The 27,295-nt window shown below is 39.2% G+C and overlaps 1 protein-coding gene across 2 annotated transcripts in view; it reads right to left on the reverse strand.

Annotated features, from left to right (window-relative positions):
• The window catches only part of si:dkey-246g23.2 (solute carrier family 66 member 2), a 56,139-nt gene that overhangs the window by 13,561 nt on the left and 15,283 nt on the right, over positions 1-27,295 (reverse strand). For both annotated transcript variants that reach the window (XR_007263823.1, XM_048606078.1), the window contains one exon: positions 13,471-13,687. Coding sequence is in view for 1 of the 2 variants with exons in the window: in XM_048606078.1 (XP_048462035.1) it covers positions 13,471-13,687 (217 nt within the window). In the remaining variant the exon portion in view is untranslated. The remainder of the gene's footprint in view (positions 1-13,470; positions 13,688-27,295) is intronic.

The raw sequence follows: 27,295 nt of genomic DNA on the forward strand, positions 1-27,295 counted from the left end.
TGAGCAGTATGATCAGCACAAGCAGCATAACAGCTTGTCATTCAGAGCACTGTAACTGTTTAGCAGCAGGACTGCAGTTTACAGGAGGTACTACCCACAACTCAGAGTGTACTGGTAGGGGCTGAATTTTGTTGACATGTTGGAACAGGAGCACTTCAGGGGCTCAGGGTGTTGCCTTGATTGGCAATTTGCAATATTCCAGAAAAAGATGTGTTCACTACTTGTCTTAAGGACCATGCTGTCTAGTGCCTGTCAATGTCACCACACATTGAACCAATTTACCTCTGGATCCTTCCAGCTCTATACAGTTGACATAACCAATATATGTTTTCTGCCTATTGCTAGCCTTCTTAATATATAAGGCTTACAATCCATGTAGTCCATATTGCCATTCACACTAAAACCTACACCTCCATCTTTCTTGTCCCTACCAAGCTCAGTTGGTTTCCTATGATCAACAGAAATCATTTTAAGATTATAGTGTTCACTTTAAAATTCTTCCATGGCCTTGTCTTCTCTGCTTCTATTGATTTCCTCTAGTTCTGTGTGACAGAGGAGATCCTTGTGCCCTCCAATACAAACCTATTTCTCATCTCACTAGTCCATCACTGGGCTCCCTTCTTCAGGTACACTTTTCTCATTATCTGAAACTTCTTCTTTCACCATCTCTACCATTCCAGCCTTCTTAATATTCCCAAAACTGTCTTTAACACTGTCATCTTCAACTCTTGCAACTCCTCCTGACCCCTTTCTCTTTCATCCTCCACCATGCCAAATGACGATCTCTTGCTTCTACTATTCTATAATACTTTCTGAGATGTCTCTCTGTATGTACTGACCATTGCCTAAGTAGCTGCTGTTTTCAAACCTCTCTCAGTCTGTAAAGTTCAGAAATGTTAGCACAAATAAGTTTGAGCTTCAATTCTGAAACAGGACCCAGAAAGGCTTCTGATTGGACATCATTATACTACATGAAGATTAGGCAGATCCTCACTATTTTCCATTGGATTGAACAGTCATATATAAAATTGCCTGTTTTGACAAATAACATGCTGTCTCATTCATAGAGTCGCTGGTGTTGCTGGACATTAATTGCTGGTATTGGAAATGTATAGTCACTCTGCTGAGATTAATGGTGTTCAATTGAGATTAAGGGTAAGTACCTTGGCTGTGACAGTGTACATTTATTTCACATCAAACCTTTTACCAGCATGTTAGATCCTGACCCGTAAATGATTGATCTGAGCACTGTATATACAAATGTTCCATTTTCCAACACTGATGAATATCACAATCTTTACCTCCGTAATAAAATTACGATGAGTTGGGAATTTTAAGTTAATAGTGAATTAAGGGCACTCGCAATTGATCTCAAAGAAAGCTACCTACAAAGGTCAAGTGATCTCTGTACCTAATTAACATCTTTCCTAATTCCTTTCTGGGAGGGAAAACAGCCAGCCTTACCATGTCTGGAGTACGTGTGACTACAAATCCACTCTTAACTGCTCTCTCAAACGGTCTAGGAAGTTTTACTGCTGAATCAAACTACTACAAAGTCTCTAAAAAGGGAATGAAAACAGATGAACCATCCAGCATTGGCCTAAGCACCAGAAACAAGAATGGCAAATCCAGTTCTGTTAACTGTGCAGAGTGCCCCTTACTAATATCTGAGGGTTTGTGTCAAAATTTGGACTCCTATATCACGGATGATTCAAGTAACAGCCTTACATGGTTATTCTCATGGAATTATACCTTACAGACAATGTTCCAGACACCCTCATTCAAAATCCTGAATGTCCTGCCCATCCTCCACCCATTAGAGGTGGAGGCACAGTGGTATACAGTTAGGAAGGAGTTGCCTTAGCGGTCATCAACATTAACTCCAGATCCCATGAAGTATTATGGTATCAGATTAAACATGAGAAGCAAACATCTACTGATTACCACTGACAGCTAACCTCCAATCCCCTCAGCTGATGACTCAGTGCTCCTCCTCAATGTTTAACATCACTTTGAAGAATTAATGAGTGTGGCAAAGTCATAGCATGTGCTTTTGGATGGGGGACTTCAATGTCCATTACCAAGATTGTGCTCTCTGCACAGCACCTCTACTGATTGAGCTGGCTGGGTCCAAAGGGGTCTGGAGAAAGTGAGAGAATGAACAACAGAGAAAAACTTACCTGATTGCATCCTCATCAAACTACCTGTTGCAGATACCTCAGTCCATGAAAGTGTCAATAGAAATAACTACTTTACAGTCGGTCACAGTCATTGTGGAGACAAAGTCCATCTTCACAATGAAGATTACCTCCATCGCATTGTGTGACTTTGACCAGATCTAGCAACTCAAAAAAGAACAAAAGCAGAAATTGCTGGAGAAACTCAGCAGATCTAGTAGCCTGTGAAGAGAAACCCAGTTCTGAAGAATGGTTAATGGACTTGAAACATTAACTCTGCTTTCTCTTCACGAATGCTGCGAGACTTGCAGAGGTTCTGCAGCAATTACGGCTTTTGTTTGTTTCAGATCTCCAGTGTCCACAGTTCTTTGTTTTATTCTAGCAACCCATAACTGGGCATCATTGAGACGATGTAGGCCATCAGCTGCAGCAGAATTATATTCAAGCACGATCTGTAACCTCATGGGCTGACATATGCCCTGTTCTACCATCAATATCAATCCAGCAATAACTTTGGTTTGATGAAAAATGTAGAATAATATGCCAGGAGCTTCACCAGGCATAGATAAAATGAGGTGTCAACCTGATGAAGCTACAGTACAGGCTACCTGGAGGATGAACTGTGGAAACAGCAGTAAGTAGACAGTATGAAGAAATTTCACTGCCTATGGAACAAATCTAAGTTCTACAGTCCTGCCACGTCTTGTCGTGAAGATGGTGGACAATTAAACAATAACAATAAGAGAAGACTCCACAAATATTCCCATTATCAATGATGGGGTACCTAGAACATCAGTGTAAAAGACAAGGCATTTGCATCTATTTTGAGCTTGAAATGCCAACTGGTTGATCAGTCTTGGCTTCTTTCTCAGGCCTCTAGCATGACAAATGCCAGTCTATAAAAGCATAAGAAATAAGAACAGGAGTAGATTGTTCTACCCCTCAAGCCTAATTCACCATTCAATAGATTATGGCAGATCTGACTTTCCTCACATTCATTTTCCTTTCCTTTCCCTGAAACCCTTGATTCTTGCACTGATCAAGAATCTGTCTATCTCAGCCTTAAATATATACAAGGACTCTACCTCCAGAGTTCTCTGTGGCAAGGAGTTCCAAAGACTCACAACTCTCTGAGAGAAGAAATTACTCCTCATCTCAGTCTTAAATTTATTCTGAGACTATGCTCTTTGGCCCTCAACTCTCCCATGAAGGGAAACATCCTCTCAGCATTTACCCTGTCAAGCCCCTGAAGAATCCTACATGTTTCAATGAGATCACCCCTCAATCTTCTAAACTCCACTGAATACTGTCCCAAACTGTTTAATCTTTACTCATAAGACAATCTCTCCATACCAGGAATCATCCTAGTGAACATTGTCTGAAATGCCTCCAATAAATGATAGAATTCCTCAAATAAGGAGACCAAAACTGCCCACAAGTCTCCAGATGTGGTCTCACCAGCACCTTGTACAGTTGCAATAAGACTTCCCTAGTCTTATACACCAGTCACTTAAGGTAAGGGCTAACATTCCATGAGCCTTCCTGATTACCTGCTGCAGCTGTATGCTAGCTTTCTATGTATTGTGTACAAGTAGCCCCAAGTCCATTTGTGTTGCAGCTTTCTGCGGTCCCTCTCCATTTCAATAATACTGTTCTTTTGTTCTCCCTTCCAAAATGAACAATTTCCCATACAATACTCTATTGGCCTACATTTTGTCTTCTGAATTATCCTATGAATATTGCTCTGTAAACTGTCTTTATCTCTCTTGCAACCTGCCTTTCCATGCCGTTTTAGTGTTGTCCGCAAATTTGGCTACAGTACTTTGACTTTCTTCCCTCAAGTCATTAATATACTCTTCAGGTTTGATCCATTTCATGAGATCAAAGCACTGGACATTGCAGAGGTTATGAGCCTCACAAGTTTTCAGCAATAATTATTGAAAGTTTGCTCCAGTACGGCTAAGATATTGGCATCTGCCAGGCCAAATGGAAACTCCAATAAAGGCAAATACTGCGGATGCTGGAATAAACACAGAGAGCATTGGGAAACTCAGCAGTTCTGGCAGCATCTGTGGAGAGAGAAACGGAATTAACATTTCGAGTCTGGTATGACTCTTTGCCAGAACTCTGTTCAATATGGGAACTTGCCCAGCTATCTCATGTCCACAAAAATATGTGACAAATGCAACCTGGGCAATTACCACCCTATCTGTCTGCTCCCAATCATCAATAGTGCTATCAAGCAAAACTTGATTTGGAATAACCTGCTCACTGAGTTTGGGTTCTGCCAGGGCCATTCAGCTCCTGATTTTGTTACAGCCAGGGTCCAAACATATACAAAACAGCTGTATTCTGTAGGTGGGGTGAGAGTGAATGCCCTTGACATCAAGGCAGCATTTGAGCAAATTGTGGCATCATGCAGCCCTGGAAAAACCAGAGTCAATAGGAATCAGAAGGAAAACCCTCCTGGTTGAAGTCATACCTAGCACAGACAGGATTTATTCACATTTGGAAGCAAATGGACTTGTTAATGATAGGTAGCATGGGTTTGTGTGGGGAAGGTCATGTCTCACCAACTTGAGTTTTTTGAGGAGGTTACAAGAACGACTAATGAGGGAAGGGCAGTGGATGGGCTTTAGTAAGGCATTTGATAAGGTACCTCAGGGCAGGCTGGTACAGAGGGTAGAGTTTCATGGGATCTGGGGTGACCTAGCTAGATGGATACAAAACTGGCTTGGTCATAGAAGACACAGTAGCTGTGGAAGTGTGCTTTTTGGAATGGAGGTCAGTAACTAGTGATGTTCCACAGGAATTAGTGCTGGGACCTTTGTTGTTTGTAATATATATAAATGATCTGGAGGAAAATGCAAGTGATCTGAATAGAAAGTTTGCAGATGATACTGGAGTTGCAGAGTTGCAAAGAGTGAGGAGGATTGTCAAAGATTACAGCTGGATATAGATGGATTGCAGATTTGAGCAGATAAATGGCAGATGGAGTTTTATCTGCACAAATGCGAGGTGATGCATTTTAGGATCAAATTCAGGTATGAATTATACAATAAATGGCAGAATCCTCAGGACCATTAACATACAGAGGGATCTGGGTTTACAGGTCCACAGATCCCTAAAAGTGGCAACAGGGGTGGATAAGGTGGTCCAGAAGGCATATGGCGCGCTTGCCTTCATTGGTCAGGGAATCGAATATAAAAGTTAGCAAGTTATGTTACAGCTGTATAAAACTTTAGTTAGGCCACATTTGGAATATTGCATGCAGTTCTTGTTGCCACACCACCAGAAGGATGTGGATGCTTTGGAGAGAGTGCGGAGAAGGTTTACCAGGATGTTGCCTGGTCTGGAGGGTTTTAGTTATGAAGAGAGGTTGAATAAACTCAGATAACAAGATGTAGAGCTGGATGAACACAGAAGGCCAAGCAGCATCAGAGGAGCAGGAAAGCTGATGTTTCGGGCCTAGACCCTTCTTCAGAAACGTCAGCTTTCCTGCTCCTCTGATGCTGCTTGGCCTGCTGTGTTCATCCAGCTCTACACCTTGTTATCGCAGATTCTCCAGCATCTGCAGTTCCTACTATCTCTTGAATAAACTCACATTGTTTTCACTGGAAAGATGGAGGCTGAGCGGTGACCTGATAGAGTGAGATATGACCTCCTATGGGAGGCATAGATATGTTGGATAGTCAGAGGCTTTTTCCAAGGGTGGAAAAGTTAACTACAAACGGCACAGGTTCAAGTTGAGGGGAGGAGGGTTTAGGTGACAAGTGCAGGAGAAACTTCACACAGACAATGGTGGGTGCCTGGAACATATTCCCAGTGGGGTTGGTGGAAGCAGGCACCTTAGCAACGTTTAAGGCGTATCTTGATAGACACTTGAACGGGAGGTAAACAGAGGGATGGAAACCGCATATGGGCAATAAGTAGCAGGTCTAAATAAGGACCGAGGAATCGGTGCAGGCTTGGTGGGCCTAAGGGTCTGTTCCTGTGCTGTATTGTATTGTATAAAGTAAGATGGTTGTGAAGTTGGAAGCCAATCATCTTCAAGAATGATTGAGTCAAAAGACATCTCTGTAGGAGTTCCTCAGGGCATTGTCCTTGACCCAACTACTTTCCATTGCTTGATCAATGACTTTCCCTCTATCATAATGTCAGAAGTAGGAATATTCACTGAAGACTGCTCAACATTCAAAATCATTTGTGACTCCTCAGATACCGATGCAGTCTGTGTTCATATACAGCAAGTCCTGGACAAAGTTCGGGCTTGGGCTGATAAGTAGCAGTAACATTTGTTGCCTTGCCACAACATGCTAGGAGATATCAGCTTGATTAAGAGACAATCTAACCATTGCCCCCTTGTTTTTCAATGGCATAATTATAGCTAAATCTCTCACTATTAACACACTGGAGGTTACCATTGATTGGAAACTGTTCTGGACCAACCATTTAAATACGGGAGCTACAACAGCAGGTCAAATGCTCTGAACCCTGCAACAAGTCATTCACCTCCTGTCTCCCCTGTCCTATCCACCATCTACATAGTACAAGTCAGTGGACAGATTGAATGTTCTTCATCTGCCTGGATAGCTGGAGATCAAACAATACTCAAGAAGCTGGATACTGTTCAGGACAAAGGACACCACTTGTTTGGCATTCAATCCATCACAACAATCACTTCCTTAACCACTAATGTACTGTGGCAGCAGTGTGTACCAGGAGTCATTACTCTCGCCCCTCCCCCACTGAGGTCTCCTCTTGAGATTTTCTCAAGCATTACGTTTTGATTTTCAGAAGACAATTTTTTATTCTCAGTCACTCCTTTATCTGGGAATGCAGTTATTTATCAACATTACCTTCTGTATCTGTGTTGACAAATCGGGTATTTATCTATTTATTAAAATAGAATCAGGCTTATAGAATTCAACATTGTCCTCAATAATCATCACTGCTCCATTAAACATAAGGCCACAAAACATAAGGAAAACATTAATTTCAAGGCACCATAATATTTAAATTAGCACATGATCAGAGACATAGGTCAGCAACAATTTTTTTCAAAGAGAAGAATAACTGACAAACGCACCAGTACAGAAGAAAAAAATCACTATGAACACACTTGAAAAGACTGGGCAGGTCAGAACTAAACAGTTGCATGTTTGTCTCTAACACAGTCATTGTACTTCAAGTAATTTTATGAAAGACTCCTTCAGGTAATCATAACACGTAAATATAAATCTTGAGGATACAAAACTATTCAGCATTAAATTATCCAATTGACAGAGTTCATTGCAATAGTAATGATCGTAGAAGACATTATTCCGTTGCTGAAAAGGTTCAAAACTGTTCTCCCCCATTTTTAGCCACACTAGCCTCTTTTGCTGCCACCACTTACATTGTCTCTGCAGTTCTTTTCGCATCTGCCTGTACTGCTCATCAACAAAGTTTTTCACTGTACTTTGGTACAAGTGACAATCAATCAATCAATCAATCAATTTGCCCTTCTCCTGTATTTGCTGTTGATAGGTGTCAGCAGCAAGCAGCAGAGAGACCAGCCTCTAACAGAATGATCAGTCCCTTGTTAATTTTGAGTATTTGATTTCAGGGGCGACTTTTCATTGAATGGATTGCCCTGTTTTTGGCGGATGGATGGATCCTCATACCACCCCCACGTATTTTGAGCATTGGTAAGTACCACTAACTTGATGCACTACAGTAACTCACCAAGATTCCTGGGCACCACCTTTCGAACTGGTGACTTACACCATCTGGAAGAACAAAAGGCAGCAGACAGCACCACCTGCAAGTTCCCTAACCAGAAACACACCATCTTGACTTGGAACTATATCACTGTTCCGTCCTTGCTGCTGAGTCAAAATCTTGGAACTCCCTAACAGCACTGTGGGTGTACCTACAGTGTGGACTGCAGCAGTTCAAGAAGGCAGCTCTTCACCGCCTTCTCAATTGGGCACAGGGGAAATTGGGGATTGGCAATAAATCATGGTACTGTCAGCAACATCCAAATCCCAGGAATTCATACTTTAAAAAGGGAATCTCTTAGCAGGCAGGAACAGTGATATCAGCAAACAGGTGTGCATCCAATCACATAAATGTATTCATACAAAGCAAGGCTGGAAGATAAAAGCACTTTCACTTCCAATTTAAAATTTCACATAGAAAAATAAATATTTATGATTGAATTATGTTAGAAATTAAAATAGAGATTAAAAAACGTTTCAAAATGAAAAAAGAACTTTTAAAAAAAAATCAAAAATTACGGATTCTTAAACTTGGGAGAAATTTGACATTCCACATAAACAAAATAAGCTTTTCAGTGCCAGTGAGGGTATTTAATAACAGTTATGAAGTTAGTATGCTGTTAAAAAATCAGTTTCAACTTATTTAACAAGGTGCAACTTTTTCAAGGGTTTTCTGCAGCATGTCTAACAGAAAAAAAAAAGAAATTTCATCAAATCACGCTTGCTGTGGAGACTGAAGATTCCCAAAGCAGCTGTCACTCTCAGTAGACTAATGACAGGAAACACTGACAGTTTCACTGTCATTATCACTTCAATTATCTGGCCTGCTATACCTGTCATCGAAATGTAACTAAAACGTGGACAGAAGTAAACTACATAATTGGAGATAATCTGTAAACATTTCAACATCTTAGAAAATCCAGAACAGTACAATTACTTAGCAAAAATAATATTGGTAGGGCGGAGGAGAAAGTTCTGCAAAAATATTGGCCTGGATACAAGAAACAATTCCTAGCCTCTTTGGTCTGTGTTGTATTTTTATTATCCAAAGGAACAAACAGAATCTGAATTCAATATTTCACTCAGAAGACTATGTCTCCATATTGCTATGTCACAGCATCACAATAAAGCATTAGGTAGGAGTCCATTGACAGGAACAAACTTTCTAAACCAGTGGCACAAACATTTGTTACTATTTTTACAAGAAATAAGCTTGTATTTAGACTTAACTTTTTTATTTGGTCGCAAATGTTCTTTTCAATAAAGATAATTATGCTAAAATATTAATCTTTTAGTATTTTATCACTGATTCCAGCAGTCAGCTCTGTGTCTCATGAATAATGCACAACATGCAAAATAAAATCAGAATATGCCTTATTTAATTAATTGAGGTACAAAATTTTATTATTCAACTGGTAAAGGAATAAAGCAGATTATTTGTAATTAAAAGTTTAAAAAAACTACCAGATATCCATATTTAGTTATTAATCAACGCAATTTTAAGTGTGTCAATTGTAGATTTGGCAAAAATATATTTCCTGAAGTTTTCAGATACATTTTTACATATAGAAGAGATACACATTGATGTTCATTGATTTTGGTAAGTAAGGCATTTTAAGAAATATTAATTTAGTTGTACCTCATTTCAATTATGACTTGTATCTTTGGAGGGCAATCTACTCTTGAAGTAAATGCTTTGAACTTCACAGTTTGAGAAAGTTGCAAGAAAGAATATATTTGGTTTGTATGCTTTCAATTGAACCTTCTATGCTCTTTTATTCTGAGGAAGCATTGCACCATCATAGGCTTTACTCCTTAAAAACATGATGGGATTTGGCCTACTGATAGCTATCACTGAACTACATTTAGAAGGAGATTTTAAAAATTACTGAATGGCACAGGAACAAGGTGCAGACAGACACAAGTGTAAGATAGATATCTCACATTGACTGAACTCATGGCTCAGAAGGTATGTGTCAAAAAGGCCAGACAAGACATCAAGAGATATCTCATAATGCGCACTTCAATAATTTGGTCTTATTAGAAGGACGTTAACTTTGCATTTGAAATTCATATATGAAGTTGTGTAGCTGCTATTCAATATAGAATGCTACAGTGCAGTAATAATTGCGTTCCTATCATTAACATAGTTGCCTGATTAATGCACTGGTAGAGATTCCAATGTGATGGATTGTTCATCCATAAATCTGCAATCTGTACAGTGAAATTTGGCACAAGGTGGATAAAATTCTAAATGCTTAAGCTGTAACAACCTCAGGGTTCAAAATATTTGTCCATTTTTTGAATGCAGTCTAGCCAAGAGAAATAGAAATATTTCATCAATAAGCAGATGCGGTCTTGTTGAAACCCGGATGTTGGTATCTCTCCCATTTCATATCCTCGAATAAAGGCAAAATACTGCCGATGCTAGAAATATGAAACAAACCCTGAATGCTGACAAAACTCAACAGTTCTGACAGCAACTGTGGAGACAGAAATTGAGCTAGTGTTTCAAGTCTGGTATGACTCTTTTTCAGAACTGTTCTCAAACAATTAACTAAATTTCTCTCTCCACAGATGCTGTCAGATATGCCAAGTTTTTCCAGTGTTCTCTGTGTTTGTTTCATTACAAATCCTGCCCATTTTAACTTTATATTGGTTTCAATGGAAAGCAAAATTGAGAGATGTACATAGCAGGTGGCTGAACCAGAATGCTGAGTTTATTACCAATAGCAAAAATACAACAAAATACAACCAATGTGTTGTTATTTAGTTTTATGCCACCTCATTACACCTCACTGGAAATAGCAGTACAGATACACAGTCCAATATTCCCTTTGGAAACGCCAATTTGCCAATTATCTTGCAAAATTTTCATTATTAAAAACTAGGTGCAAGATTGTAAAGACCACTAATCCATTTATTTGTTTGTTCCCCTAATGAAATACATAGCTCCTTTGCCAAGTGCAAGACTACAAGGGTGGTAGAGGCAATAATCATCAAGACTTTTAAGAATTATTTACATGAACACTTGAAACACCATAGTATACAAGGTTACAGGCTACTGGAAACTGGATTAGCGCCCCTTTCCATACTATAAAAACTGTGACTTCATGGCTCTACATTGTATTTATCACAAATTTATTACTGTTGTGTTGGTATAAGGTCAAGATTTGGGGATGCTCAATTATTCACCAGTTTTGTAAAGCTCTGGGAGCTTTCCTTCATCATAATGAATAAGAAGAGTTCTTCTACATATCATAGTTAACCACATACAATATTTAGCCTGGAATGAGGTCATTCAACCCAAACTATGCTTCACAGTTTATATTCTACTCTAGTCTTCTCCCATTCTTCCTTATCTAACTATCATTATTACTTTTTATTTCCTTCTTCCTATTATTATCATCTTAAGCATTATTGGACACGTTAGATCTCAGACTGAAATGTGGTTTGATAAATCACATTTTATTTTATTGGTTTTAACAAGGTGGCCTCTCGCTGAAATATAAATATGCAATGTTGCAGATTTGTTTTTAACTATAACACAGGAGTTTATTGAAGCAAAATAACAGACTATTTCCTTATAACATAAATTAAAAGATTTTGAAACCACAATGACATATTATCCAATTGTAACCTTTCATATGCAACCTTCTGTAGAACTACCCCAAAACTCAAATTAAAACTGGAAACATCTCCCTTTTTAAGCTATGGGTGTTACCTCTATGCTTAAGAAAAAGGCAAGACCAGAAATTTCTAACACAAGCATTGAGACACAATCGTTTAGTCCAGTTACACTCCTAAGGTAAGTAAAAACTCATTAGTTCTGAGAACTAGCTCTCACAAACAATTTTTTTAAATTCACCATGGCTATAGAAACACTCAAATTAATTATTACTTCCTTCAGACACACAGAAAAATCCATATGCCACTTCTTCTAAATGCAAAAATTCAAACAACTCAATTGATAATCAAATATACATATAAATCATAGTTTATATCATGCTATGCTTATCCAGTTGTCCTTTAAATGCATCTGTACCATTTGTCTCACTACAACCTGTGGTAGCAAGGTCCACATTTGTATAATTTACAGAAATTTCTTTTGAAGTCCTTAACTGATGTCTTGGTTGCTAAGTCATAATGATGGCCTTTAGTTTCTATTTCCCACAATTGAAAACATTCTCAATATCTCTACTCCGTCAAAGTTTTGCACAATTTCAAAGACCTCTATTCAAAGGTCCATAAGATGATCCCTCAGGCTTTTCTTTTCAAGATAAAATTGCCCCATCTTGTTTATTGTTCCTTAATGGGTATACATTTGGTGTTATCCTTGGAAATCTTTATTTCACCTTCTTCCTTTATATACCCTATGTAATGAGCAGAATCACATCAAATTTAACACAATTTCTATGTTTCATTCCTCTAGAAGACAATCTGACACCAGAATTTTAAGTGGAAATGGTGGTCCCAACCCTTTGCTGAAAAGTTGAGGGACAGCCCACCTTCGCATGTTTGGGATGTCCCAACCTACTTTCCAGCTGATAGTTTATTAATTGGCTCGGACTGAGACTTCTGCCCACATTCAAGATGAAATCCTGCCTCTCAGAGTTGCCTGACAATCAGTTATCCACCAAGGCAATAGGTCCTGTTGAAACTACAGCCAGTTCCATTTAAGTATCATCACTGAAGGTTAGACAAGAAGATAAGTGGGGGAGTCTCCATTGAGGATATGGTGCCCAAATAGAAGGGATCCAACACACACCAACCCCCCAAACCCCACCACCGCTTCAGTGGACAAGAGGAAGACCCCAATGGTACATTTTATCCCATTGAGATCCCAAACTGTTCTCCTTGGCAAGACTGTATGGCACTGTCATAATGGTGATGTTTAAGTTACTCCTCGGTATTAACCCTTTCAGATCCTTGCACTGTTACACAACATTTACTATTTGTTTGCTGCCTTGAAGTCAGCTCACTATCCATTTTGCTCTGAGCTTATTCATCAGTCTATTATACCTAACAAAAAGAACCATTTGGTACTTCAGACATTTTATATTTACAACAGGCAACACCGTGGCTCAGTGGTTAGCACTGCTGCCTCACAGCACCAGGGGCCCAGGTTTGATTCCCCCTTGAGCAACTGTCTATGTGGAGTTTGAACGTTCTCCCATGTCTCCGGGTGCTCCGGTTTCCTCCCACAGTCCAAAGATGTGCAGGCTAGATGGATTGGTCATGCTAAATTACCCATAGTGTCCAGGGATGTGTAGATTAGGTGGGTTTGTGGAATGGGTCTGGGTAGGATGCTCTGAGGATCAGTGTGGACTTGTTGGGCCGAAGGGCCTGTTTCCGCACTGTATGGATTCTATGGATATATCCCTGGCCCATGCTTAATGTTATCTTTACCTAAAAGTTAATGATAAAAATGAATATTGGTGCTTCCTTTTACATAAGCAAGCATATTATTTGTAAAAATACTTAAGATCTTACAAAGTATTTAAACCTTATTAGTGAGAACACTTTTTCACCTCATTCCTGCTGTTGACTTGTTCTTGAAGTTTTGGAAAAGCTGAGGCATTCCTAACATGGCTTCAATGAGGACAGCTGAGAAGCCAAGAGTTTCCACATAAAGTTGAGAGTCAATCAGCAGGTACGTAATAAAGAGGCACAACACAGTGAAGGTTAAACAAAACTGGATGTAATCAAGAAAGCGGCTCCAGGCCCAAAAATATCTTGGATCAAAATCTATGGAGAGAAAAAAAAAATTCTGATTATACATGTAACAACTGAACATCATTAGAAGTAATGAACACGCACAATTAGAACAGAAATACTCTCTACATTATTATTAAAAGGATTGGAACCAACGTTTTTAGAGAGCTTCCAATTATTTTTATAAGTAACATATCTGTATATATATTTATATTATATATATATATGTGTGTGTCTTATGCTGCTATTTGATGTTTGACGTGAGGTAAATATATGTTTTAAGTCACATTAAAAATGTTACAGTATCTAAAAAGGTTCTATATCCCTTCTTAAGAGCAATAGATGGACTGCAGCAATATTTACATGGTATGAGAAGACATACCTAACAGTAGGTCATATGCTGCAAAGACTGGTGGATCATTTCAACATTATATCCCTTCAGCTGCTTGCAACAAGTAAGTTAATGAAATACCCAACTGGCCTATGACTGCAAAATTCTCAACAATATCTTACATTAGATATGATTCACAATCGAATAACATTCGCTCCATAATCCTGACTCTGCTAAGAATTATGCTGGCAACCAGTTTAGTATTGTTAGTTGGGCTCACAATATGATGCACTTGTGTGCACAGAAGTTGCATAAACTAATACCCATGGTCCTGCACTTACAGACTGAAGGAACATGTGGGGACATTGCACCCATTGCAATGTAACCAAATATGTGAAAGTGTTTCTCTGGTTGACTTCTTAAGGCAATGCCTTGACCAATCAGCTTCAGCCTACCTTGATAAAATGTGAACATAACATCACAGTTAGCTGTCAGTCATTATTAACTAGTGTAATCTTCATGGCAATGCCTCTACAATTCAGAGCCTACTTGCAATCAATTAGCATTCTCCACTCATGCGGTATAAATCTCTTTTTTCCTTTACTTTGTTATTTCTTACAAACTTTCCTGATGAGCATAATATGAAAGGCTTCAACAAAATTTGTCTTTGTTTTCAGCAGTACTGATGTTCTGTATTACCAACTGAATTAGATTATTTTTCTGATGAACTAAGTATTGAAGTAATTTAATTCTCTAGAATGAGTTCTGGGCACCTAATGCTCTCTAAAGAAATGGTTCCCAGCCTTTTTAGAATAATGTAGAGAGCATTTCTGTTCTAATTGTGCATGATCATTACTTCCAACCAGACTGAGAAACTGACAAGGCAATTTTTCAGCATTGTAAAACACAGCAAAAAATAGAGAGGTGACACATGACAGGAGACACTAAAGTTTGGAAAAAAGAAGAGAATAATAATCAAGCTAATGAACTCCTGTAAAATGTGACCACAAGCTTTAATAATCAGTCATAGACAGAAACCAATTTAGTGCTGCTTGATCTTCATTGGACTGGCCTGTACAAGAGTTGCAAAACAGTCTTTTGAAAATTCAATAATGTAGTGACAATGGTTTCAAGCACAGAAGGTATGATTCAACTCTGGAGAAGGCCCATCAATCACCTTTACAGTATTAGGAAAACAAGAAATGCATATATTTGTATCCCTAAGGATTCCTTAAAGAAAGGAAACAAAGCGATTAGTCAAATCTTGTCAGCACCATGCATTTTTAATACAACTAGGGAGAGCTGCCAAATTATACAAAGGTACATTTTGTTTAGCTGCTCACTCAATGCATGACAGGACTACATAATGGTCTAGATTTTGCTGTTGTAATGACAGTAAATCTGTCAGTGCCCATCATCATTAAAACAATGAAGCTGACAGCAACCAGTGATGTCTGCACTTGCACAGTTAAAGGTGAAACGCCATAACCTACAAGCAGAGATAGCCAGGTTCTCCACAAGATATGCTGTTGAACTTCATGCAAAAGGAAATCTTGAGAAATTACTGAATGGATAAGAACTTCCCTTTTTACTCTATAAATGATGGTTCAAACATGTGGAAAAAATGCTGCCTTTTTCAAGAAGTATTCATGAGATTTTGGTCATCTTCCCTAACATCTCTGTGTGTGGCCTTATATCAATTTTGTTTCGTAACTTTCCTATGAAACATCTTGGGGTGTTAAAGATGCTACATAAGTGTAACAACACATCCTGTTAACTATGTGCAGCACACCAATCCAGCTTGGAAGTCTCAGAATACAATGTCCAACAATAGATGAGATTGGGCAATTGAATAGTATTCATTAAATAATCCAGACTATGCTAAAGATTCCAAAGAAAACCAATTTAAGTTTATCAGTCAGGCTCACAGTGTGATGTACCTGCCTGTGTTTCATGTAGGCAAAAGCAATTCTTACAAACATTGCGTATTTTTCACTGGGGACAAGAAAAGGTTATGGAGATTGGCAACCTCTCCTGCAATGTCATGGCAACACCCTGACTAATCGAATTCGATCTTCCTGAGCAATAAATCGCCCACATTCTGTGAATGAATAAAAAAAATGCACTAGCACCATGTAAATGCAAATTTTGTTTTTTTTTGTAAAGTCAATGCAAGTTTTGCCCTTTCACCTTAACTAATTTGAATTGTATTGAACTCAGGCAGAAATCCTGTGGGTAAGGGTTGATGACAGTAGAAAGAAACAGCCAGTTCCCAGCTGTGTGAGACTTGAAAATTGTTTTAATTCCAGCACCTGATGTGCACGCCTCCACTTACTTACCCATTTGAAAGTAGAGGGAAGTGCAAGCTGGCTGATGGGCTGAACATAGTGTGGAGCTGCAGCAGACTGCTGCTAGAGATGGACTGAAGAAATGGTTTTTGGACTTGAATAAGTCGAGAAGAAGATCTTATGGAGGTGCAGAGAGGGAGGGGAAGGAGGATCCTCTGTCTGCCACGGGCTAAATCTTCCTATTGTGGTCCGTGGAACACTCCCGAAAGTTTAGGTCCCACAAGCATAGTTATAGAAAAGTTGATCAAATGCTTTGCTGTAGGGGCCCTCTCTTGGTCTAGAGCTGCACAATCATTTCCTTGCTGAGGCCATTTGTTTAAATAGTTGATAGCCTGAAAAGCATTATTAGAGGTCTGGTTTAAAATCAAATTTGGCTGTAAAACAAAAGAATGTCTCATGACGTCCCTGCTAATGCTGCCTGATTTGGATTAAACAGCTTGAGTTACATTGATAACATCCTTCCTGGCCATTTACCGACATGAAAAATTTCAATGGGTGACCTTGACGCATACAAATAGTATCAACACAGGGCAAGAGAATGGAACATATGGCACAGCTTAATCAACTGTACAAAAACAAGTTGGCTTGCAATCTGAGGCCAAGGAGACTATGTTACACTGGGGAAAAAGAATTGTGAGTTAAGCCCAAGATCTTTAGCAGAGGTCACTCTTTGCTTTGTTTTCCTGCTCAAGAGTAAAGATAATAAAAGGATAGTTTTGAAAGCAATGCAAGGGCAAATCTCAGCAATACATTTATTAAGCTGAAACTTCCCACACTTTAGCTAAGTTTCAATTTTGGGAAGTTTTATGGAGGTTTTTTTTCTCTGAGTCTCAACGACTTTCTCATGAAATTGTCCACTGCTCACCTCATTAGTTGTGCAAACGAATAGCTCCACAGTGCCCTCCTTGCATTATTACGTAGAGAGCAGAGGTGAAAGTGCTCACAGATGCCAGGACTTTCTGGCATTCAAGCTGCTGACACTATATTCAACCCCAGCTGTGCATCAGTTCAAAAGTTGCAAGCCAGGAACAACCAATCCATGTGTTTTGCTTGACCACAATTCAAAATGAGATAGCTGAGAAAGGGAAGTTGGCACACTGGTTCACGGACAGGGACCTGGAGGTCTTGGTGGATATGAAGTGGTAGAGAGGAGGGCTGTTCCCTATCCTTGAGAGACCACAGGTTGGCACCAGACAGACACTGCCAACCTGTGTGGAGATTGCCAGCTGTGTCAGTGCAGTTTTCATGGTACAGCCATGCTGTAAGAATGCCAATGACTCTCTCCACTCTGTGATGGTGAGGGCCACAAACTTCTCTCCCATACCTCACATTTACTCTATTTCTACCACCACACTCACCTTCCCACCAAGTTTCATGGTCCACCACTCTTACTATTGCATCCACATCTTCCTTCAATGGCTCTCATCCACCCCATCATCCAAAATTATATAACCTTCAAGCTTGCACTTCTTATTCACTCAACAGGGACACATCACCATCACCACTAACAGCTCTTCCATTCCGCTGTCCCACTGCAGGAGAGAACAAGCTCACCCACTGGACTGTTATCTCCACAGACCCCGACTGACCTACGTGTAAACAGCTGACTGGTTGGACTTGATCCGCAGGACTGATCATGGCCAACCCCCCCAGACTGAGATCAAACAATATCCTTGATTGAGTGTGGCGACACCTCCAAGTGGCCATACTGCACCTTGACTAGAATAAAGACCTTAAGACATGGCTGTCTGATTAAATCACATGCACTGTGTTGTAGCACACTCTGCTGACACCTGCTGGAGGTGTGACATTGATGTAACACGGTGCGTACAGTGATATGTTTGCCTGTTTAGCTGTTCAGTGCTGGCAACGGTGACAAGTTGCCTGGCTTTCAGTCGCACTGAGGGCAAAGCAAGGCAAGAAAGAGATGCTGTGAGCGTCTAAGAGAGAACAAAGTGAGTCAGTGCTGAGAAGTCAAGTCTAAGAAACCTGAGATGCACGTTGTGCAGAACCAAAGGACAGGTGTGTACCCCTGTGTGCAGACTGACCTGGCAAGAGCTTCGTAATATAAAATGAATGTGAGCTCCAAAGTGGAATGGTGAAATGCTGAAGTGCTGATTGATCAGGATGTTGTGGGGCGGTGGGTGTTTTGGTGAAGAAAGGGTAGAGGTGGTTGCTGCCCAAGGACTGTGCCATGAGATGTTGGAGAATGATGGTCAACAAAGAGTACTTGTGAAGTCACTGGTGAGCTGCAGCAACCAGAAAGAATTGGAAACTGCATATAAATGAGGAGACCTAAGCTAATAATGAAATGCAAATGTTACTGTTTCCTAGCAAGACTCTTGCACAACTCTTGAAACTTTAAGGAGAAAATCAGACTTTTTCCCTCAACTTCAAGAATCACATTTTTTCATTCTCACCGTATTTTCCCAAATTTCTTGCTTTTTCCATGTCATTCAGAAGAATTCACTGATTGGCTTCTTCTCTTCATCCTTTAAAGCATTCTCAGAAAATAGGAGGGAAGAGATGCATACAGCTGTATGATTTAATGTCACTGTTGCAAAGATTCTGAACCTCTGTATTTCCTATTTCAGTTCATTGGCTCTTCAATATTAATGTTTGTCTAAAACAATGCTCTGCAAATTCTTTGACTGGGTGTGTATTGATTATTTTTAATAAAATTTTTAATAACCCTGCTCGTTAATTTGAAATTCTGATCAATAAACATGTCAACCAGCAAAAGTATTTTTCTTTCAGTAACTTTTAGCTAAACTGAGCAACACTTCATATCGTCTTGATTCAAACTAAACCATAAATACATTCAAGAGCCACTTTCGTTAAATTGCGTTGGGTAAAACCATTTAATTTTTTAGATTGACTCTCACAATGTTATATATTTCGATGGTTCAAATTACAGAAACAACAGAGCAGCGAAATTGACCTGCCATCTATAATCCTCTTGCTTACCTACCCCTTTCAGATCTCACTCTCTTTCTGGGCTCCATCTCCACCAATCTGCTCACATCTCCTTTCCCACCACCATCTCCCAACCTTTAACATAAACATATTTTCTTAGCTGCTATCAGTTCTGATGAAGAGTGATCAGATTTGAAATGTCAACTTTGCTTTCTTCCCACAGTTGCTGCCAGGCCTGCTGAGTTTCACCAGCAATTTCTGTTTCAGCTCTGATGATACCTTGCTTACAGAAACATCCTATTCTGCAATTAGGTAACATTGAGGTTCACCACTGTCCTGATGGAGGGTCCAGGCCCAAAATGTCAACTGTCCTGCCCCCCGATGCTGCCTGACCTGCTGTGTTCCTCCAGCTTCACACTATTGACTCTGACTCCAGCAACTGCAGCTGTTGCTGTCTCCAAGTTTCTGTCTGATTTGCTCTGTGCTATCCTTAAAGGAAGGTACCCAATGTGAAAATAAATACAAAAGCCTATTCTATCAATAAATTGGTAGTCCACATGGCTTTATGCAAACAGTACGTTTTGATGGTATCATTGTAGGGATGGTCAGAAAAAGTGCTCATTGTAAATGCAAAATACTGTAGATGCTGGACATTTGAAACACAAAGATAAAATGCTGGTAACAAATAACAAGTCAGACAGAGTCAATTATCTCTTTTTGATGAAGAGGATGCATGCAAAATGTTAACTTTTCTGTTCTCATCGCTGATGTTCACAGTCCTGTTACTGTTTTTATCTTTAATATAATTTACTGTGATTAATGATTCATATATTCGAAATGGATCTTCAAATATTGTCCTAACACTCATTAATCAGTGCACTAATTACGTTTCATGAGGCTTTCAATGTTAGGGTGCTCTCGGTTTATTTCCAAAGCAGAGAATCATTTATCTGAAAAGAAATGGATATGTCAACAGAGTTTTCTTGTGTTGGTTCAGACAGTTTGAAGATATAATTCTATAGCAATGACTTTGGTACATCAACATGCAGCCCACTACACATATTGCTTCTTAAATTTTTACTAAGTATATACACTAGTACAGATACAAATATCTATCTGCACATATCAAGAATACTTTAATAAGCAACTAAATGATATGGTGATCAGTACAGTAATATGTGTTTTATCTTGATCACAAAGCTGTTTAGTTTTAGAATGCAAGCTAATTCTCTGCTGACAGTTGAATTTTCAGATTTTTTTAAAGAACAATTATAATTGATGGTGACAGCTAACTGTTTTATTTCACTCAGAAAAGGAACTGAAAAGTTCTGCATACAAAATTAATTGGAATAAATTGTTCCAGCTGAAACTTTGCTCAAAGAAAGGGTATTTCCCTCCCAATATTTATTTAATTTGTTGAATAGTCAGGATGGGCACAAGAGGTAATTATTTTAATATAGTCAACAAAGTCTTTATAAAATTTGTCAGCTAACAGAACAGGAAAAATAAATCTGTAACTCTGCACATGTAAAATATATGAATTTGGGAGTGTATAGACCTGACATTACTTATTTATTTATTGAATCTAGATAATTCTTTTAGATCTTAGTCACAATAGTATGCTATAAATTCTTAACGTAATACACTACTGGAGTTTATAATGAACTGTACAACAAAATGGTTCTGTATTAAAGCTTCTTTTGGGGAGCATCAGTTCTGGACTCTACTTCCAATTACTGCAACAATTCCCATTTGAGATGCAACAGACTACCAGGGAGCTCTGACCTCTTTCTGGCTCACTTCCCAGTAGATAGAGGGGTAACACCAATTGAATGCTAGATGCAAGCTATAGTGAAAGCAGTTTGAACATTCCTTCCAACAAGGGTAGAAGGAGCAACTTGATTTTTGACTTGCACAGACTTTTAAATATCATTATAGTCGTAGATGGCAAGTAATTGCCTGTTACACATACTCAGTATGACAGACTGTCACTCAGGACAAATGTACATGCCTGTCAGGCACAAATCACAGTACTCATGAAATTAAAAAGCAGGTTATCCTTCAGAAGATGACTCAGAGAACCATAGAAGTGATACAGCACATAAGGGGGCCATTCGGTCCATCTTGTCCATGCCACCCCAAAGATAGAGAGATGCCCTTTCCACTCCCATCTTCCTGCACACGGCCCACAGTCATGCAGCCCACAGCACTTTAGGTGTAGATCCAGGTACTTTTTGTAAGAGTTTAGGGTCTCGGCCTCCACTACGAACTCAGTCAGCGAGTTCCAGACATCCATTTCCCTCTGCGCGAAAAGGTTTGTCCTCAACGTCCCTTCTAATCCTTCTGCACTGGAGTATGATCCCTTGTTTTTTGTACTCTCTGCCGAAGGAAACAAGTTCCTCCTGTTTACTTTATCTCTACCCTTCACAATTTTGTATACCTCAATCATGTCACCCCTCAGTCTTCTCTGTTCCAAAGAAAACAACCCCAAACTCTCCAATCTCTCCTTGTAGCTACAATTTTCCAATTCTGGCAACATTCCAATAAATGTCCTCTGCACTCTCTCCAGAGAAATTACATCCTTCCTGTAATAAGTGATCAGAACTGCACACAATACTCCAGTTGTGGCCTTTCCAATGTCTTATACAGTTTCATCATTATATCCCTACTGTTGTATTCTAAACCTTTCCCAATGAAGGACAGCATTCTATATGCCTTCTTTACACTCTTATCTACTGGTACTGCTGCCTTTAAGGACCTGTGCACTTGCTTACTAAGACCTCTCATTTCATCTTTCCATCTCAGTATATTCCCATTTAGTGTATATTCCCTTTTACTGTTTGACCTCTCTAAATGCATTATCTCATAATAATCAGAGTTAAACTCCATTTGCCACTTTCCTGCCCACTCCATCAACCCATGTATATCATTTTGGAGCTGACAGCTGTTCTCTATACAATCCACTACACAGCCCAGTTTTGTACCATCAGCAAATTTCTCAATTGTGCTCCCCACATTAAAGTCCAAATCGTTAATGTATAAAACAAACAGCAGGGTTCCCAACAACAAGCCCTGCAGAGCACCATCTGAAACAGCTTTCCATTCACAAAGGCAGCCGTAAACCATTACCCTTTATTTCTGTTACTAGGCCAACTTTGGATCTAATTTGTCACATTTGGATCTACTTTGGATCTAATTTGTCACATTACCTTGGACCCCATGAGCTTTTGCCTTTTTGACCAATCTGCCATGTGGCACCTTGTGAAATGCCTTACTAAAATCCATGTGGACAACATCCACTGCACTACACTCATTGATCCTCCTTGTCACTTCCTCAAATAATTCAATCAAATTTTAAGACATGACCTTCTCTTTACAAAGTCATGCTGACTATACCCTATCTAGTGCATGCCTTTCTAAATGACAGTTTATCCAATCTCTCAGGACTGATTGTAACAATTTGTCCACCACTGAAGTACGATGAACTACCTATAATTGTTTGGCATTTTCTTTGTACCCTTTTCAAACAACAGAACCAAATTTGCATTCCTCCAGTCCTCTGGTACCTCCCCTGTGTCTAGTGAAAATTGAAAAATAATCCTCAGAGTATCTGCTATTTCCTGCCTGACCTCCTTCAACATCCTGGGGGACAATCCATCTGGCCCTGGTGACATAGCCACTTTAAAGGATTCAAACTCCTCTAAAACTTCCTCTCCCAATATGATTATTTTGTCCAATATTTCACATTGGTTCTGGCTGTTCTAATGGAGAAAGCCACCAGATTAATGTGGAGCAATGTTCTTCTGCTCTTCATGCCTTTTGTGAAGAAATGATGGCCGAGCATGATAAATAATGGTTAACCATGACCACCTCTTGAACATCTGAGATGTGGCATACCTTAAATAGTTGCTTAGGAATGAAAAATAGGTCATTACACTGGCAATAGAACACTACTTGAAATTTTCAAGGACAAAGCAGGCTTTGTATCATGGAAATTCTATCCAATTCCACTTGGCAGTGGGCAGTCTAAAGTCAGCCTGAAAACATTGCAGAAGTCAAACACGGGAACAAAAATAAAAGCTACCCAAAGCTCAGCAGGTCTGGCAGCATCTGTGAAGAAAAGATCAGAGTTAACATTTCAGGTCTAATGACCCTTCCTCAGAACAGATGTCAAACACTCTGATTCAAATATAAGTACCTTTCAGATTTTCAACATTATATTTATGTTTAATGCTAACTTTTTATTGATCGAAGGAAATCAGTCCAATTATACTGATGCAAAACCATCATGATTGATTCCCTTCAACAGAGCAGAGTTTTGAGCTCATTCTCAAAGAGGTAATTGTTCATGAATCAAACTGTGACCAGTGTAAAACAACTTGACTACTCAATTAGAGAATAGATTATTCTATTCTTGTTCTTGCATTGTAGACACAACAGTGTTCCTAAATACACTTCACAGGCAAGGTGAACATATTCAAGATTTTAGATTTGGGGGATGAAAATCACAAACGAAAAAATCCTTCTTGTAAACATTCCAAAATGCTCCTGATTTTATGGCAACTTCTCTAACCTGTTAGATTAAATGACAAACTGCTCAAACAAGGAACACACCGACTGAGGACATTGGGCCCAGTTTTAAATCTGTGTCAATGAGTAGATTGTGAAAGAGTTAAAAAGTTGCCTGACATTTTTGATGGGCTTTGACTACTCAAGGCTGATGGCGAGCTGTAGGATACGGATCTATAATTCTCAGACTTCAAATAAGGCTTGAGATGAAAGGGACTTTTTGCCTCAAAGAATAACAAATCAGTGGAAAGCCTTCCAAAAATGAGCACAAAAGAAATGTGAATACCTGGTTCAGGGCCAAATGTTTTAAGCTTATGAAAATTAAGAAATGCTGTGCTTTTGAAGCTGCAGCAATATGAACTGTAAAGACAACCAGGTGAGGATGAACAATGTACGATACAAGGTTAAATACATAACTTGTTGTTTCACTCAATATAGCCATGTCTTGCCAAGAGGGAATTTAAAAACCTGGCAGAAACTTCCCAAGTGTTTGGATAGCTTTCATAAAATACATGACTGAACAGATTTTGCATGACCTATACAAGGGGAGGAATGGCCAAACTGACTTTCATATTTCATATTTTTAACCTGCAGTATTAATAACCATCTTAAGCAGTGAACTGTGTTGAACTGTCTCATATCTCCCTTATACATTAGCAAGCTTCATTAGTCCACTATGATTATAACAAAAAACACAACATAATTCTAATTATCATGGATCTTCATGCTTCCCATGATAATGTGACATCTCCAAACTGGTAGATCTCTAATTCATCAAATCACTTTTAAATAGAAGTTGCTGCTAATCCACAGAAGTCAAAATATCTCATTTTGTCCTTATTTTTTTGAAGAATCCAAAGAGTAGATTGATTTCTAATAAATAGTTTTTTATTGATTATAACCTAATATAGTTTTTACAACACATGACAGTAAGTCTTCTATTCGTACATTAAATCAGACAGCACTTGAAATCGGTAAAGAAAGCCACTGAAGTCTCAGAACTTATTATTCTTCTGGTTCTCAGAGAAGTTTTACAAGGAAGGGTTTGGGTATAAAATAACTTTGTATTAATTTAATGTTTCACTGTGCTCTCAACATAACATAAAATGCTTCACATCCATTGATTTCTGAAGTGAAGTTTTGTGAGTGAATGTGCTAATCAATTTGCACAGAACAATGTCAGCAGCAAAAAAGATAAATAATCAATGTCGGTAGTGTCCGTCGCCACTTCAGACACCTGAAGAGTTCTCCACTCTTTTTCAATAGTATACTTAGTCATGTAGCGCTAGTAATTTTCCATGAAATGACATTCAGATTCTGCAGTGAAAAATTTTTGATGAAGAGCAAAAGATTTGCATTAATAATTTGAAATGTTAAAGGCTGTGCCAAAAGATTATTGGGTTGGCTGTTTGCAGCCTACTAAGAGGTCTCCCAAGATGGAAATTGTTCCCGAACTCTACAATCCCCTCTCTAAACTTGCTGCCTTCCTCTCCTCCTTCTAGACAATCCTTTAAACCGCTTTTGTTGACCAAGCCTTTGCTCATGTGTCCTACTATCTCCTTAATAAAGACAAAACATGCAGGAGAAACTGAGCACGTCTGCCAGCATCTGGTGAAAGAGAAATACAGTTAATGTTTTGAACCCAATATAACTGTTCCTCAGAAGTAACAGACATGGAAAAGTGATGAGTCTTTTTGCTGCAGAAAGAGAGTGAGGAGGATCAAACGGAAAAGATGGTAAAGATGCTCCAGAGCAAAAGGCAAATAGATTCTAATAGTAATAAAGAAGAAATATAAATGAAGTGGAGGTTTAATAGTTGGTGTTAATAGCAGAAGATAGAAGATACTCAGTGCAAACAAGACACTGAAAATGATGGGGGGAAGGGGAGGTTTAGGCAGGAGGGAGAGGGAAGTAATCAAAATAGAGGACAGTGTTCATGTTGTGAAGTAGTTGAACACGATGTTGAGTCCTGAAGACTGTAAAGTGCCTTCGGAAAATGAGATGTTCATCCAGTTTGGGATGATGATCCCTTGAAGGCAGAGGCTGGAGGGATGGAAAATGATGAAAACCCTATCGTTGTTCTGGATGTGAGGGGGAAGAGATGACAACAGAAGCGTGGGAAATGGGTCAGATCTAGCTGATGGCCCTGTCAGTGGTAGGAGGAGCTGGGACCAATTCACATTTGGTGAAAAGGGGAAGATATATTGGAAACACATCTCTGGATAGTGACATCATTGCAGCAGATATGACAGAGGTGGCAAAAGTGTGATAATAGGATAAAGTCCTTACAGAAAGAAGGATGTGAGGAAATGCAGTCAAAATAACTGTGGGGCTCAGTGGTTTTGTAATGGATACTGGTGGACAGCTTATCCCCAGAAATGGAAACAGAGAAGTCGAGGAAGAAGGAGGTACTAGTCTGAGGAAGGGCCACTGAACCCAAAACATTAACTCTGATTTCTCTCCACAGATGCTGCCAGATCTCCTGAGCTTTTCCAGCAATTTCTGTTTTTGTTTGTGCAAGAGAAAGGAACAGTGGACTAAGTGAAGGGATGGTTTAAGTGAAAGTGAGAGAAGAAACTGAATTTGCAAGCAAAATTGATTAATTATTCCTGTTTTTGAGGGCAACAGGAAGAAGCATTAATGCAGCCATCGATGTAATGAAGACAGTGTTGCAGGAGAGGGCCCAAGTTGGACAGGAACAAGGAATGTTCCACATACCCCACAAAGAGACAGGAATAACTGGGACCCATGTGGGTACCCATAACCACACCTTTTAATTGGAGAAAGTGAATCAAGTCAAAGGAGAAATTGTCTAAAGTAAGAATGAGCTTAGCCTCATGAGAATGAGATGCCTCCTCTTCAGAAGGGAGCAGAGAATCGTCAGACCATTCTGAAGGGTCTCGATATGTAAAGGGATTGAATGGCCACGGCAAAGAGGAATTGGCAGGGGCCAGAAAACTGGAAATTATGTAACCACCTGGACACCTCCCTTTGGCTTCCTACTTGTTCTTGACCTTTTCAGTAGAACTATCAACTTGCACTCAGAGTCGATGAAGCGCCTGAGGATGTATTATGGTGTTAATGGTGCTCTACAAATACATGCTGATGTTGTTGTTCTTGATCATTAGTCAGTGACCCCTACTCAAAAATATGAAGGTGAGGATTTCAGTTGGTGCAGCCAAACCTGGCTCTGCTGTTCATAGCCTGACAACACTCATATAAGTGATAGATGAAGAATGTCCTTCAGGAAACAATAATGATTAAATTTATGTGAAAAAAGATACCAATTGGCTAAATAGTTCCAAATTCTCAAAGTCAACCTTCCTTATAAATCATCATGTCTGAACTGGTCATTAATCAAAATATTAATGATTATGTATTTTGCAAAATTTAATTTTAAATGCTCAATATGACACTGTGCCCTCACCACCCCACCTACCCCCCACCCCACCCCTCAGCCAGCCTTGTTGGCTTAAT

This window comes from Rhincodon typus, chromosome 15, assembly GCF_021869965.1.
Source record: "Rhincodon typus isolate 14 chromosome 15, sRhiTyp1.1, whole genome shotgun sequence".
Classification (NCBI taxonomy): domain Eukaryota; kingdom Metazoa; phylum Chordata; class Chondrichthyes; order Orectolobiformes; family Rhincodontidae; genus Rhincodon; species Rhincodon typus.